The 17,094-nt window shown below is 43.8% G+C and overlaps 1 protein-coding gene across 5 annotated transcripts in view; it reads left to right on the forward strand.

Annotated features, from left to right (window-relative positions):
• Positions 1–17,094, forward strand: part of LOC139275199 (sister chromatid cohesion protein PDS5 homolog B) — a 297,515-nt gene that overhangs the window by 145,422 nt on the left and 134,999 nt on the right. For all 5 annotated transcript variants that reach the window (XM_070892340.1, XM_070892337.1, XM_070892338.1 and 2 more), the window contains 5 exons: positions 57–170; positions 4,923–5,004; positions 13,377–13,425; positions 13,602–13,741; positions 13,839–13,954. In XM_070892340.1, the coding sequence (XP_070748441.1) occupies positions 57–170; positions 4,923–5,004; positions 13,377–13,425; positions 13,602–13,741; positions 13,839–13,954 (501 nt within the window). The remainder of the gene's footprint in view (positions 1–56; positions 171–4,922; positions 5,005–13,376; positions 13,426–13,601; positions 13,742–13,838; positions 13,955–17,094) is intronic.

Consider the following 17,094-nt stretch of genomic DNA (forward strand, 5'->3'; position numbering starts at 1 on the left):
AACCAAACTAAGGTGTATGTTAAATTCTTAAACATGCTTCAAATTCTAACCTACAGATTACTTGTTGAACGGATATTTGCGCAGTACATGGTGCCTCACAATTTGGAGACTTCAGAAAGGATGAAGTGTTTGTACTATCTTTATGCAACCCTGGACACCAATGCTGTAAAGTATGTTTTCAAATTGATTTGACTAAATGCCATGGATATAATTCAAGCTTTCTTTGCAGTTGCAGGAGTGCTTCATTGCTGTCACTTTGATCTGCCTCAGTATTTAAGAAAACATATTTTCTCTTTTTATATAGCTATGTGCTTATACAGTGCTAATTAGAACAGTTTGCATATTCAGCTGTGTGTGATGATTGAGCACAAGCTCAAGTCTTGAGATTTTATATCCATGTTTCTGCCATCTGAATAAGCGAGACAGTTTTAGTGGTGTAAACATGGAGAGCCAGCACTTAAATCCTGCTCTTCAGCTATCCAAGCTAAACGAGCACCGTTGTAAAAGCACCTGAACGACAGATGTATGCTTCTGCTTCTGGAGGGGCATAGCTTGATCAACTGTTGCAACTATTGACAGAGGAAGTCATTTTATGCTCAAATTCTCCGAGTTATCGAGTCTGACAATTGTTGAGATTGAGTTGAAATCTCCCAACTACATAATTTTAAAAAGTTTTCCTTTATTTAAATTTCCTGTTGCCATCTATACTAGACACATCAGCTGTTGGAGATTGCTCAGCTGCGCATGAAGTTCATAGAATATTTAAACCCCACTGTGGAATTGACACTTTGTGGTGCTCTTACTTCCACTATCATGGGGAATTTGTGTGCCACTACTGGGAGGTGGTAGCTATGCTGAAATTTCAGTGCCTCATTAACATCATTAGCAGTGGTGTCGTATTAAAGCTGCACTGTAACCTATAACGGTGCATGGTGGAGTCGGAGAGAGGGATTTAGTATTTCCAGGAATCTATTGATGATTGGTCTTTGTAATTGTATATCAATTGTTGATTTCTGAAATGTGTGTTCTCATTATGGAGCATGTTCTAGTGAGGTAGCACTGGGGGGAAATGGAGAGCTGTACTTAATTAATATTGGGTTACTGTATTTAATGTTGGTCACTGGAATCTTTGGAAGCAGTCTCTGATGCCTTGGGTTCACCTGTGCCTGGCATTATTTGGCCAAAACTAATGAAACTGAGAGAAGAATAAAATCAGTGCCTATGACTTTTTAAACTGTGCAGTTTAAATGCCAGAAAGCTTCATATATTTTGACATTCAAACTACACGTTCTGCTTAATAACTTTCTTTTACATATACTGTTGTCAATATTCCAACTTCTCATTGTACAGAGGAACAGTAATCACAAATGAAAATGTAATTTTTTGGAATGTTGCATTAGCACAAAAAATAGTGATACTGAGCATCAGTTTGTCGTCAGTAGACACAGGGTGGTGAAGAATGGGGAAAAAAGTACTGCTTGAGAACCAGTGACCAGTTGTTTCTGTTTGCTAAGCAGAGCATTTTCCTTTTTTAAGAACAAAAGAAATGGGTGCAGGAGTGTAGGCCATTTGGCTCTTCGAGGCTGCTCTGCCATTCAGTAAGATCATGGCTAATCTGATCTTGGCCTCAAATCCACTTTCCTGCCTGCTACCCATAACCCTGACTCCCCTATCTTTCAAAAATCTGTCTATCTCCACCTTAAATATATTCAATGACCCAGCCTCCATAGCTTTCTGGGGTAGAGAATTCCAAAGATTTGAGATAAAAATTTCCTCCTCATCTCCGTTTTAAATGGGCGACCCCTTATTCTGAAACTATGCCCTCTAGTTCTAGATTCCCCCACGAGGGGAAACATCCTCTCTGCATCTATCCTGTCAAGCCCCCCTCAGATTCTTGTATGTTTCAATAAGATCACCTCTCATTCTTCTTAACTCCAATGAGTATAGGCTCAACCTTTCTTCATAAGGCAACCCCTTCATCTCTGCAATCAACCTAGAGAACCTTCTCTGAACTGCCTCCAAGGCAAGTATGTCCCTCCTTTAAATAAGGAGACCAATACTGTATGCAGTACTCCAGGTCTGGTCTCACCCATGCCCTGAACAGTTACAGCAAGACTTCCCTACTTTTATACTCTATCCCCCTTGCAATAAAGGCCAACATTCCTTTTGCCTCCTCATTACTTGCTGTGTACCTGCATGCTAACTTGTTCTGTTTCATGTACAAGGACCCTCAGATCCCTCAGTATTGCAGCACTTGGTAGTCTTTCCATTTTAAAAAATAATTTGCTTTTTTATTCTTCCTACCAAAGTGGATAACCTCACATTTACCCACATTATACTTCATCTGCCCTTTTATGGCTCAATGTGCTGCAATATGCAACTAAACGCTTGATTAAGAGGTGGTTTTAAGGAGAGTCTTAAAGCAGCGAACAAATTTAGGGAGGAATTCCAGAGCCGAGGGCACAAATGGCTGAAGGCATGTCTGCCAAAAGGGAGTAGGAGATGCAGAAGAGGCTAGAGTTGGAGGAATTTAGAGTTCCTAAGAGGGTGGGAAGACTTGGGGAGGGGTGAGTCCTTGGAAGGAATTTGAACACTAAGATTAGAATTTTAAATGGGAGGCGTTGTGGGACAGGGGAGCCAATGTAGGTTCGCAAGCACAGGGTGATGGGTGAACAGGACTTCGTGCAGAATCGGATATGGGCAGCAGAGTTTACGATGACATGAAGTTATAGAGAGTATTGGCGTAGTCAAGTCTGATTGTGACCAAGGTCTGGATGAATGTTTCAGCAGCAGGTGTACTTGCTAACGGGCGGAAGGGGTGATGTTGTGGAGTTAGAAGCAGGAGGTCTTTGTGATAGAGGATATGGGGTTAGAAACTCGGCTTGGGGGTCTCGCAACATTCCCACGTTTGTGAACTGTGTTCAACCTGACACAGTGGGGGATGGAATTGGTGACAAGGGCACAGAGTTTGTGTCGGGGTCAAAGGTGATGGCTGCAATCTTCCCAATTTTTAATTGGAGGAAATTGCAACTCATCTACATCTGGATGTCTTGACAAGCAGGCTGACAACTCTGAGAAAGTGGGAGGATCAAGAGAGATGGTTGAAAGGTGGACTGGGTGTCGTCAATATACACGTGGAAACTGAAGCCATGTCTTACATAGAAAATAGGTGGAGGAGTAGGCCATTCAGTAAGATCATGGCTGATCATTCCCTCAGTGCCCCTTTCCTGCTTTCTCTCAATACCCCTTGATCCCTTTAGCCGTAAGGGCCATATCTAACTCCCTCTTGAATATATCCAATGAACTGGCATCAACAACTCTCTGCAGCAGGGATTCCACAGGTTAACAACTCTCTGAGTGAAGAAGTTTCTCCTCCTCTCAGTCCTAAATGGCCGACCTCTTATCCTAAGACTATGTTCCCTGGTTCTGGACTTCCCCAACATCGGGAACATTCTTACACCATCCAACCTGTCCAGTCCTGTCAGAATCTTACAGGTTTTTATGAGATCCCCTCTCATCCTTCTAAACTCCAGTGTATAAAGGCCCAGTTGATCCAGAGTCTCCTCATATGTCAGTCATGCCATCCCAGGAATCAGTCTGGTGAACCTTCGCTGCACTCCCTCAATAGCAAGAACGTCCTTTCTCAGATTAGGAGACCAAAACTGAACACAATATTCCAGGTGAGGCCTCACCAAGGCCCTGTACAACTGCAGAAAGACTTCCCTGCTCCTCTACTCAAAACCCCTAGCTATGAAGGCCAACATACCATTTGCCACTTTCACCGCCTGCTGTACCTGCATGACAACTTTCAATGACTGATAAACCATGACACCCAGGTCTCGTTGCACCTCCCCATTTCCTAATCTGCCGCCATTCAGATAATATTCTGCCTTCGTGCATTAAACTGCATCTGCCATACATTTGGCCACTCACCTAACCTGTCCAAGTCACCCTGTAGCCTCTTAGCGTCCTTCTCACTGTTAGCACCGCCACCCAGTTTAATGTTATCTGCAAACTTGGAGATATTACACTCAATTCCTTCTTCATCTAAATCATTAATGTATATTATAAAGAGCTGGGGTCCCAGAGCTGAGCCCTGCGGCATTCCACTTGTCACTACCTGCCATTCTGAAAAGGACCCATTTATCCCGACTCTCTGCTTCCTGTCTGCCAACCAGTTATCTATCCACGTCAGTACATTACCTTCAATATCATGTGCTTTAATTTTGCACACAAATCTCTTTTGTGGGACTTTGTCAAAAAGCCTTTTGAACGTCCAAATACACCACATCCACTGGTTCTCCCTTGTCCATTCTACTAGTTACATCCTCAAAAAATTCCAGATGATGTCGCCAATTGGCAGCACTTGGATGAGGATGAGGAAGGTGCTGAGGATAGATCCTTGGGAGACTCTCAAGGCTCTGAAGTTGGAAGAGCTGCTCTGGCTACAATTGGATAAGCAAGTGTGGAACCAAGTGAGGGTAAACTCATTGAACTGGACAACACAGGAGATTCATTTAGAGAAGGGTGGTGTGCTGGACCATAGCAAAGGATGCAGCGAGGTCTGGAGGGATATTATACCATGGTCACAATCACGGAGGATATAATTTGTGAGTTTCAGTATAGCTATTTGAGTGCTGTGGGAGAGGAAAGGGAGATTGGAGTCGGTATGGTAGTTTGCAAAAGTAATGCAAATTAAAAACCGCTAACAGATAGACTAATTAGACATGGAGTCTGAATTGATTGGGCTTGATATGCCAAAATACCTTTTCTTTGGAATTTCTTGTGTATTTCTGTGAATTAAATGGAATGAATTCCATTCTTTTTTTTGTAGTGTCCTGATGGCTATGGAAATAAGGTTGATTGAATCGTACCGTAGTTTAATTGAAGTTATTGGCTGTTTTTGTTTTCATTTTTAACAGAGCATTAAATGAAATGTGGAAGTGTCAAAACATGCTGAGACATCATGTACGTGACTTGCTTGATCTGCACAAACAACAAAAAGTAAGTACAACATTTTTCTGGTCTGTACAGACAATGGGATTGAAGCACAGCAGCATGTACAGATCTTGTAGCATGTGATTAGTGATTTTTATGATTTTTGATTTGAAGGACTGACAGTTACAGCTTATCCTTGTGTGTTGGTTTTAGAGTGCTGAGACTGAGCTGTAAATGGTAAATGTGACTCAGGTGAATTTGCAATCTTAACCCTATCTCAGTCCAGTGGCTACTCACTTTCTAGTAGCATGGATCCATTCAGTGTGAGCTTGGCTCACATGTGGTACATAAACTTGCACTTTTACAAGTCTGGTCGGTTTTCAGGTTGAAGAAGTCTGTTAAATTGGTGGGAGTAAAGCCCAGTCAGGACTACAAATAAATTCATAGCACTTGTGCCTCAGTGTCATGGAGCTACAGTTACGATTCCAACAAAATCCCTCACTTCCTCCTCTTCACAACAGTATATTGAGAATGACAAACACTGTATGTTAAATTCCATAGACACTCGCACCACCAGATGCGATTTTTCAGACATATTCTTCCCACTGTTTTTGTATAAGGTCTCATCTTGAGTTTTTTTCACAGCTATTTATCCTGTTGCTGGCAGCAGCATGTTTATGCATGTAGGATAAATTCCTTTTTGTTTCTGTGTTCAGGCAACTATATTTTGCACTTTAAAACTGGCTGGCCATTAGGTCTCTTGTAAAAGACTGCAATTTAAATATAATGTTGATTGTCTGAAGTTATCTAGAATGTCATTCTAGCTGAGGTAGGAACATAGGAACAGGAATAGGCCATTCAGCCTCTTGACTGCCATTCAGTGAGATCATGGCTGATCTGCAACCTAACTCCATGTGCCCGCCATTGGCCCATATCCCTAAATTCTTTTGGTTAACAAAGCTATCAGTCTCCGATTTAAAATTAACAATTGATCTTGCATCAATTGCCATTTGAGGAAGTGAATTCCAAACTTCTACCACCCTTTGTGTGTAGAAATGTTTCCTAATTTCACTCCTGAAAGGTCTGGCTCTAATTTTTAGACTATGCCCCTTAGTCCTAGAATCTCCAACCAGCGGTGGAAATACAAGTTGAACCTCTCTGGTCCGGCACCCTCTGGACCTGACCGGTGCCAAAACAGAGAATTTTCCAAATCACAGGACATCAGTGCTGGTGATCGCTGAGTGAAGGAGGAGAGGCGGAGAATGTTGGTGATTGGTCATTTCTCTGTCTCAGGTCTGATGCCCCTTCACACTGCGCTGTCAAATTCCACAATGAGGAAGCAGAGTGAGATGCCTTGCGTCACGGGAGCGCTTAACAGTGAGCTCCAAGCCCAGGAAAGCAGCAGTTCCGCCAACTAATGCTGAATCGCAGATATTTCCGGACCAGAGAGTCCTGGACCAGAGAGGTTCAACCTGTAGTTTCCATCCACCCTATGAGTTCCCCTTAATATCTTGAAAACTTCGATCAGGTCATCCCTTAATCATCATCTAAATTCTGGGAATACATCCCTAATTTGTGTAATCTCTCTTCGTAACAGCCCTTGAAGTCCAGCTATCATTTTGTTTTGTATTTAAGTACTTGTAAGCCAGATCTTTGGTTGCCACTGACACATGGCATTAAGTTTCCTTTTAAATTACCTCTGAGAATTTACAAAGTACCTGAAGGGAGTAGAAGCCTGTCTGACACACAGATTGTTAACATGTCCATTCACAGGGCCCAAGTTTCCACATGATTTGCACCTGATTTTTAGGAGCAACTGGTGGAGAACGGACTATCTTAGAAATGGCAATTCTCCACATTTTTTTTCTGCAGTTCTAGTCAGGTAGAACAGTTCGACTTTGGAACAGAATTTTTTCTTCAAAAGGGGGCGTGTCCGGCCACTGACGCCTGATTTGAAAGTTTCCACAGTGAAAACGTACTCCAAACTAAAGTAGAATGGAGCAAGTGAAGATTTTTGTAGAACTGAAAAAACCTGTTCTTCACATTAAAAAATCAGGCGCAGGTTACAAATTAGGCGTCCAGAACGAGGTGGGGGGGAGGGGGGGGGGGGGGGGGGGAGGGAACAGCCGCTTCGTTCCCGCGGGACGGGGGGGGGGGGGGGGTGGGGAAGGGAACAGCCGCTTCGTTCCCGCGGGACGGGACGGGGGGGGGGAAGAGAACAGCCGCTTCGTTCCCGTGGAGGGGGGGGAAGGGGGGAAGGGAACAGCCGCTTCGTTCCCGCGGGACGGGGGGGGGGGGGGGAAGAGAACAGCCGCTTCGTTCCCGTGGAGGGGAGGGGAGGGGGGGGGGGGGGGAAGGGAACAGCCGCTTCGTTCCCGCGGGACGGGGGGGGGGGGGGGGGGAACGGAACAGCCGCTTCGTTCCCGCGGGACGGGGGGGGGGGGGGGGGAAGAGAACAGCCGCTTCGTTCCCGTGGAGGGGGGGGAAGGGGGGAAGGGAACAGCCGCTTCGTTCCCGTGGAGGGGAGGGGAGGGGGGGGGGGGGGGGAAGGGAACAGCCGCTTCGTTCCCGCGGGACGGGGGGGGGGGGGGGGGGGAACGGAACAGCCGCTTCGTTCCCGCGGGACGGGGGGGGGGGGGGGGGGAGGGAACAGCCGCTTCGTTCCCGGGGGGGGGGGGGGGGGGGGGAAACGGAACAGCCGCTTCGTTCCCGTGGAGGGGAGGGGGGGGGGGGTAAGGGAACAGCCGTGGGGGGGAATGAAACAGCCATTTTGTTCCCGCGGGGGAGGGGGGAAGGAGACAGTGAGAAGGCTGCAAGTGCTAATGTGCTTTTATTAAAAAAATGTTCAATAATTAAACAGCTACAAAGAACTACAAAAATGGCCGAGTGCCAATGTTTTTTTCACACTGAGCATGCGCGAACGCTCCAACACGCACGCGCAGCGTTGCCGGCAGGAAAAAAAAACTAATTTAAATCGGCACGAGTGTAGGCTCCGCCCCCCTGGGCGCCGCGCCAGGCAGACAAGGAGCTGCAGAACGCTCCAGAATTGCGAGGTTTTTTTTTGGCGCGAAAAACGGGCGCCCAGCTCGGAGGGGCGCCCGTTTTTTATCTTGTAGAAACTTGGGGCCACAGATAGGCAATAGATGCATCCAAGTTCCCTCTCAGGACTTAGCGAAAGTTTCAAAGAAGGTCGCATATCTCAATTTTGTGACGCATCCTATCTGAAGTTTTTCCATCTATCGTTTGTAGATATCATTTGTAGATACAAATATGCCAGGAATTAATTTAGGACTCTTCATCTGCTAATTTACACTCCCATTTGTATTGTGTAGATTCCAGTCGTGGATTCTGATGGCTCTGCAGTTTCAAACTTGCTCTTAAGTTCAATTACAACAACCTCATTGACAAGTGCTCATAAACATGCCTCTGATCTGTACACTATGTTCACTGAAACCACACAAGTTTTAAAGGACCTTGGAAACAATCCCTCAAAAACTACCCAAAGTTGCAAAATTCAGAAAGGACAGCTTAAAATTGTATGCTGAACATGTGGCACCCACACAAATGCAAAAGATTCCACCCTTTATGATGGGTGTCTCTTTATAAGCTGTAACCAGAACCCTCTATCTTGTCTTGGCACCCCCACTCCCACTCCAAAACAAACCATTATCTATGGAGATTGGGGGAAATCACAACTGCCGTGAATGATCATGTGATTTCCCCATGAGATCTGCTGCTCAAATGAAATGAAAAAATAGCGACATCAATCTAAAACTCTATGAATAGGATAAAGTGAACAAGTTGGAAATAGTGAACAAAAGTGGAATTAATAATAAAGAAAATGCAGGGATAAACACAAGTGGTATATGGTGATTGGAGACTATAAAATGTATTTTTCCAACTCTTTCCCCCTCCCCTACCTTGGTGTCTTCAGTATGTTCTTGTTTAGTTCTATAACATTTTCTTTAAACCCTCACCTAATTTTTCTCCTTTTTGCTCCTTGGGCCACAAGGCACCAACTAGTCATACTGTACAGTTATTTTTAGCAAGTCCAATATTGGGTTCCACTTAGCAGTGCTGCAAGATTTATTTTTATGCCAAATTCTGGTTCTGCCCTGATTCCAAAGGGGATGTGGTACAAGATAACTTGGCGAAGACAGCGGGGCCAAAATTCAGCCCTGCCTGAAAGCTGGCGCACCTTCCGTTTTTTAAAGTTTTATTTTCCCTGCCATTTCGGTTTCGCAAAATTCAGCTTTATCTTTTTCAATTGGCCAGGAAGTTTGTCATAAAGGCGGTGGAAGTGTGGTGGTAAGTGCTGGTGGGGGGCGGACGTGGAGGCGGGATGGATTCTCCACCACCGTCACTTAGCAGCAGAACGGTGGTGACGTCATTGCGCATCTGCGTCACCACGTATCTTGCCTCCGTTAAAGGGGAAGGAATCTGCCATCAGTCATGATCGGTCACTGGACCACCAGGGAGGGTTTCGGCCGGGCCAGCAGCCTGGCACCCAAGGGGTTACCAGGCTGCCTGTTGGAGGCCCAGCAAAACCAGGGGGCACAATAGTCCGGTGGACATGGAAGTCGGCCGTCAAAAAAAAACAAATGGCGGCCGTGGCATTGGGCCATCACCTTTAATGTCTGCCGCACCACCAGGGCAGAGAGAGAACATACAAGGTGCAGCGACAGAAAAAGCTGTCTGAGATGGCTATAATATTTTGCACGCTAAATTTCGCGGAAGGTGGGTGGTCAGGCGGTGCGTGCACTGATGACGCACGGCTGGCCGTCAGCGGCGGAGAGGAAGTGGGGACCGCCAGAAAAAACCCCCAAGCTGAATTTAGCTTGCGGTGGCCATTCAACTAGAAATCTGCGGCCACTCGACGCTGCCGCTGCAAACGGACGGTCACGGGCCTTATTGGGGAGCTGAATTTCGGCCCCAGTGTCTCATTGCTAGGATTGGATATAGCCTGGAGTATAACGTGTCTGGTGTCTAGTCTGGCTTAATATGTGCTCCTTGGAATCCATGGACACAGAATTTACAGAGGACACAGCAGTTTGCGTGATCAATGCCCTATAACTCCTATCCTTTCCGTTACACTATTGTAGCAATTGCAGGAGAAGGCTCACCAATTCTATCTTGGGTCAATTGGGGATGGCCAACTAATGTTGCTTTTCTACCAGTAATTACATGCCGTGAACAGTTTATAAAAAAAAAAAAAGTTTTAAATTATTTCTAGATCATCCTTGTCCCTCAAAATATTGAGATTAATATCTGGGAGTCAAGATCTGTGCTTGCTTATAAGTACGCATACACAGGCCTCTCTTATGGCCATGAGAATTGATTGGGAGCCAAGCAGTAAAAGAGTTTCATAGCTGCTGGTCAAGCAGCAAAAGAAATGCAACCCAAGAAGGGAGACAGAAAGCAGGAAATTATAGGCCAGTTAGCCTAGCATCTGTCATTGGAAAAGTGCTGGAATCCTTTATTGAGGAAGTAATTGTTCATAATACAATCAAGCAGTCAATAACATTTTATGAAAGGGAAATTGTGTTTGACAAATTTATTTGAGTTCTTTGAGGATGTAACAAGCAGGGTGGTTGAATGAGAAGCAGTAAATGTAGTGTCTTTGGATTTCCAAAAGGCATTCAATAAGGTGCCATATAAACGGTTACTATACAAGATAAGAGCTCATGGTGTTGGGGGTAATATGTTAGTATGGTTAGAGGATTGGCTAACAGAAAACAGAGTCGGGATAAATGGGTAATTTTCAGGTTGGAAAACTGTAACAAGTGGGTGCCACAGGGATCAGTGTTGGGGCCTCAACTACTTACAATTGATATTAATGACTTGGATGAAGGGACCTGGGTGTATTATAGCCAAATTTGCTGACTATGCAAAGATCGGTGGGACAGAGAGTTGTGAGAAGGACATAGTCTGCAAAGGATATAGCGAGGCAAAGACGAGTGGGAGGCCAGAGGATTGGGAAACTTTTAAAATCCAGCAAAAAAACGACTTAAAAAAAAATAATAGAGGGAAGATAGATTATGCAAGTAAACTAGCACGAAATATAAAAACAGATAAGAATTTCTACAGGTACATAAAGAGGAAAAGAGTGGCTGAAGTAAATGTTGGTCCCCGAGAAGATAAGAGTGGGGAATGAATAATGGGGAACAGGGAAATGGCAGACTTTGAACAAATATTTTGTATCGGTCTTCACGGTAGAAGACACTAAAAACATTCCAACAGTGGATAATCAAGAGGCTGTAGGGAGGGAGGAGCTTAATACTATTACTAAAGAAGTTGTACTTGGTAAAATAATGGGACTAAAGGCGGACAAGTCCCCTGGACCCTGATGGCTTGCATCCTCGGGTCCTAAAAGAAGTGGCTGCAGCGATAGTGGATGCATTGGTTGCAATCTACCAAAATTCCCTGGATTCTGGGGATGTTCCAGCGGATTGGAAAAACGCAAATGTGACGCCTCTTTTTTTTAAAAAAAAGAGGCAGACAGAAAGCAGGAAACTATAGACCAGTTAGCCTAACATTTGTCGTTGGGAAAATGCTGGAGTCCATTATTGATGAAGCAGCAGCAGGACATTTTGGAAAAGCATAATTCAATCGAGCAGAGCCAGCATGGTTTTATGAAGGGGAAATCGTGTTTGACAAATTTGCTGGAGTTCTTTGAGGATGTAACGAGCAGGGTGGATAAGAACCAGTGGCTGTGTATTTGGATTTCCAGAAGGCATTCGATAAGGTGCCACATAAAAGGTTGCTGCGCAAGAAAAAAGTTCACTGGGTTGGGGATAATATATTAGCATGGATAGAGGATTGGCAAACTAACAGAGAACAGAGAGTCGGTATAAAAGGGTCATTTTGCAGGCCGGCAAACTGTAACTAGTGAGGTGCCACATGGATCGGTGTTGGGGCCTCAACTATTTACAATGTATATTAATAACTTGGATGAAGGGACCGAGTGTAATGTAGCAAAGTTTGCTGCTGATACAAAGATTGTATGGAAAGCAAATTGTGAGGAGGACACACAAAAATCTGCAAAGGGATATAGATAGGCGAAGTGAGTGGGCAAACATTTGGCAGATGGAGTAAAATGTGGGAAAATGTGAGGTTATCCTCTTTGACAGAAAAAATAGAAAAACAAATTGCAATTTTTCTCCATTTAAATTATAAAGTGCTGCAGTACAGAGGGAACTGGGGGTCCTCGTGCATGAAACACAAAAAGTTAGTATGCAGGTACAGCAAGTAATCAGGAAGGCAAATGGAATGTTGGTCTTTATTGCAAGGGGGATAGAGTATAAAACCAGAGAAGTCCTGCTACAACTGTGCAGGCTATTGGTGAGGCCACATCTGGAGTACTGCATACAGTTTTGGTCTCCATATTTAAGGAAGGATACACTTGCATTGGAGACAGTTCAGAGAAGGTTCACGAGGTTGATTCATGAGATGAGGGGGTTGACTTGTGAAGATAAGTTGAGTAGGTTGGGCCGATACTCATTGGAGTTTAGAAGAATGAGAGGTGATCTTATCGAAACATACAAGATAATGAAGGGGCTCAACAAGGTGGATGCGGAGAGGATATTTCCACTCGGGAAACTAGAACTAGGGGACATAGTCTCAGAACAAGGGGCTGCCCATTTAAAACTGAAATGAGGAGGAATTTCTTCTGAGGGTTGTAAATCGATGGAATTCTCTGCCCCAGAGAGCTGTATAGGCTGGGTCATTGAATATATTTCAAGGCGGAGATGGACAGATTTTTGAGCAATTATGGAATAAAGTGTTATGGGGAGCGGGCAGGGAAGTGGAGCTGAGTCCATGATCAGATCAGCCATGATCTTATTAAATGGCGGAGCAGGCTCGAGGGGCCAAATGGCCGACTCCTGCTCCTATTTCTTATGTTATGTTCGAAGGGAAGTCATGACAACTACTTAGCTTCTCTCTCGGTTTTGCCTACTTGGGCAACGAACGAATTTTTATTGCAGCATGTTGTTGGTGATTTCCTGACTTGAGTTTGTTGGCGCCTCTCAATGTGTGCTGCAGGAATAAAATATTTTAATTTGCAGATTTTCAGTTTTGAGTGTATACTTTATTAACAAATGACCAATGGCTGGAACTGGTACACAACTAGCTAGCGTTGATGCAACTTCCTGTGTGTTTTTGTTCATCTCCTGTATGTTGATGCCCCATACACACAACTCTTGCGCAGTGTTACCAAATTACTGCCCACCTAGGAGGAGGAATGATGTATCTTCCACAGAGTTATTTTCTTGGTTCCTTTTCATTGAAATGTGCTGCTCCAGTGACTGGAAATGGAGGTCACTAGCTTTTTTATAATTGCTGAGAAATGTGATAATGTTTTAGAAAATAAATCTCTAGTTACTAAATGCAATTGTATGTGAAAATGTAATAAATTCTATATTGTCTTTAACTTCTAGTCTGATCCCACTGACAAAGCCATATTCTCTAAAGTAATGATCATTGCCAGTAAGTACTATTTTATATTTTACCTTTATTTTTGCCACTTGTATTGTATAAAATATAGGATTAATTATAGACCATTTAATTATATACCATGAAAAACTAAAACATTTCTCTTCAAAGGATAGACAAAACAATTATTCTATCAACAAGTTGTGCTCAATTTAATATTCTGTTGTCAGAAAACTTGCCTGATCCAGGAAAAGCCCAGGACTTCATGAAGAAATTTGATCAATTTTTAGAAGAGGATGAGCGAATCCGATCCCAACTTGATGTACTTGTTAGTCCAAACTGTTCCTGCAAACAAGCAGAAGGATGTGTGGTAATTGGCTGAAATTAATATGGTATATTAGAATGGATTGAAACTTTCTAAGACTGGTTTTCGCTGTTAAAGTAACAACTTATTTCTTTTTGTACAGCGTGAAATAACCCGAAAATTAAGCAACCCGAAACAGCCCACAAATCCATTTTTGGAAATGGTGAAATTTCTCCTGGAGAGGATAGCACCTGTACATATTGACACTGAATCCATTAGGTATTTTTAATATATTCTTTTTTGTGTTCAATAATAACAAACAAAGGGAAAAGTCAGATTATTTTGACATTGGAACAATGTTTTTTTTATTACTACTATACGGGATATAGATGTTGCTGGTTAAAATGGGAACCAGATAACCAGATATGACACTGATGCAGGATATTTTCTACAGGCTGCAATGCAAGTTCTAACTTTGAAGTATTTTTTCATAAAATGGTTGGTAAAATTTCCCAGAGAGTGGTGAGAATGTGGAACTTGCTAATACTGGAGTAGTTGAGGCGAATAGTATCGATGCATTTAAGGGGAAGCGAGAAGAGAATAGAGGGTTCTGTTGATGGCTAGATGAGGAAGGATGGGAGGAGGCTCGAGTAGAGCATGGACTTGCCTGCTTCTGTCCTGTATATTCTATGTAAACTTGTGCTCTTGAAGGGAAAAGTACATCTGCAATATTTTAAAAGCTGTTTTGTAGACTGCATGTCTACAAAACAAATGTTCCTCTCCCCTGCATCATGGGCACTGAGATTTCTTAGTTTAATTTCCAGTCACCCATGTCAAACCAAACCATCATATTTAAATTTGGCAAGAGACGAATGATGCAGCACAGAAGAGTGATTTGGCCCATCGTGCCTGTGCCAGCTCTTTGGTAGACCTATCCAATTAATTCCACTCCCCTGCTCTTTCCTCATAGCCCTATAAATGTTTTCCCTTCAAGTATTTATCCAATTCTCTTTTGAATGCTACTATTGACTCTGCTTCCAGCAACCTTTTCAGGCAGTGCATTCCAGATTTCTTTTACCTATCACCTTAAATCTGTGTCCTCTGGTTACTGACCGTTTGCCACTGGAAACCATTTCTTCTTATGTACTGTATTAAAACCCTTCATGATTTTCAACACCTCTATCAAATCTCTGAACCTTCTCTGCTCCAAGGAGAGCAACCCCAGTCTCTCCACGTAAATGAAGTCCCTCATCCCTGGTACCATTCCTGTAAATCTCTTCTGCACCCTCTCCAAGGCCTTGACAACCTTTCTAAAGTGATGCACAGAATTGAACACACTACCCGAGCTGAAGTCGAACCAATGTTTTACAGAGGTTTAGTATAACTTCCTTGCTTTGTCTTTTATTCCTCGATTTAATAACAGCTTTCTCACATTATCCTGCCACCTTCCAAGATTTGTGTACATGCACCCCCTTTAAAATTGTACCATTCAGTTAATATTGCCTCTCCTCATTCTTTCTACCAAAATATATCATGTCACACTTCTCTGCTTTAAATTTTATCTGCCATGTGCCTGCCATTTTACCAGGCTGTCTAAGTCCTCACTGTAGTCTGTTACCATCCTCTTCATTGTTTACTACAGTTCTGAGTTCTCAATTCTCAATCATCTGCAAACTTTGAAATTATGCCCTATATAATTTTGGATTGGAAGGTAGCCTTGGTCCAAACATGAACAAAAGAGCTGAATTGCAAAGGGGAGAGTGACTACCCTTGACATCAAGGCAGCATTTGATTGAGTGTGGCACCGATGGAGCCCTAGTAAAAGTCAATTCAATGAATTGGGGAGCAAACTCTCCACTGGCGCGAGTCATACCTAGCACAAAGGAAGATGGTTGTGGTTGTTGGAGGTCCATCATTTCAGACCCAGGACATTGCTGCAGGAGTTCCTCAGGGTAGTATACCAGGCCCATCCATCTTCAGCTGCTTCATCCATCACAAGGTCAGAAGTGGGGATGTTCGCTGATGATTGCAGAGCGTTCAGTTCCATTCGCAACTCCTCAGTTAATGAAGCACTCTGTGCCCGCAGACCTGGACAACATTCAGGCTTGGGCTGGTAAGTAGCAAGTAACATTTGTGCCAAGCAATGACCATCTCCAACAAGTGAGAGTCTAACCACTGCCCCATGACATTCAACGACATTACCATCGCCAAATCTCCTGCCATCAATATCCTGAGGGTCAGCATCGACCAGAAACTTAATTGGACCAGCCAAATAAATACTGTGGCTGCAAGAACAGGTCAGAGGCATTGTATTCTGTGGCGAGTGTCTTGCCTCCTGACTCCCCAAAGCCTTTCCACCATCGACAAGGCACAGTCAGGAGTGTGATGGAATACTCTCCACTTGCCTGGATGAGTGCCGCTCCAACAACACCTCAAGAAGCTCGACATCATCCAGGACAAAGCAGTCCGCTTGATTGGCACCCCATCCACCACCTTAAAGATTCACTCCCTCCAGCACCGGCGCACTGTGGCTGCAGTGTGTACAATCTACAAGATGCACTCCAGCAACTTGCTAATGCTTCTTCAACAGCACCTCACAAACCAGCGACCTCTACCACCGAGAAGGACAAGGGCAGCTGGCACATCGGCACACCATCACCTGCAAGTTCCCATCCCAAGTTGCACACCATCCTGACTTGGAAATATATCGCCGTTCCTTCATCACTGGTTCAAAATCCTGGAACTCCCTCCCTAACAGCACTGTGGGAGTACCTTCACCACACAGATTGCAGTGGTTCAAGAAGGCGACTCACCACCTTCTCAAGGGCAATTAGAGATGGGCAATAAATGCTGGCCTCTCCAGTGATATCCACATCCCAGGAATGAATACATTTAAAAAAAAAAAAAAAAAATGTAGCCACTCTAATCAAGAAAGGAGGGAGAGAGACAACATGGAACTGTTGACCACTTAGCCTGACGTCAGTAGCAGGGAAAATGCTAGAATCTATTAGGGATGTGGTAACAGGGCACTTAAAAATCATATGATTGGGCAGAGTCAACACTGATTTTATGAAAGGGAAATAGTGTTTGATAATTCTATTAGAGTTTTTTGAGGTTAAAACTAGCAGGGTAAATAAGGGGGAACCAGTGGTGTGTTTTGGGATTTTCAGACAGCATTCGATGCAAGATGTTATTACACAAAATTAAGGCTCATGGGATTGGGGTAATACATTATCATAGATTGGCGATTGGTTAACGGACAGAGAATAGGAATAAATGGGTCTTTTTCGGATTGGTAGGATGTAACTAGTGGGTAGCGCAAGGATCAGTGCCTTGGGTCTCAGCTATTTACAATCTATATCAATGACTTGGATGAGGGGACCAAGAGTAACACATCCAGGTTTACTGACGATACAAAT

Source organism: Pristiophorus japonicus, chromosome 10 (assembly GCF_044704955.1).
Source record: "Pristiophorus japonicus isolate sPriJap1 chromosome 10, sPriJap1.hap1, whole genome shotgun sequence".
NCBI lineage: Eukaryota > Metazoa > Chordata > Chondrichthyes > Pristiophoridae > Pristiophorus > Pristiophorus japonicus.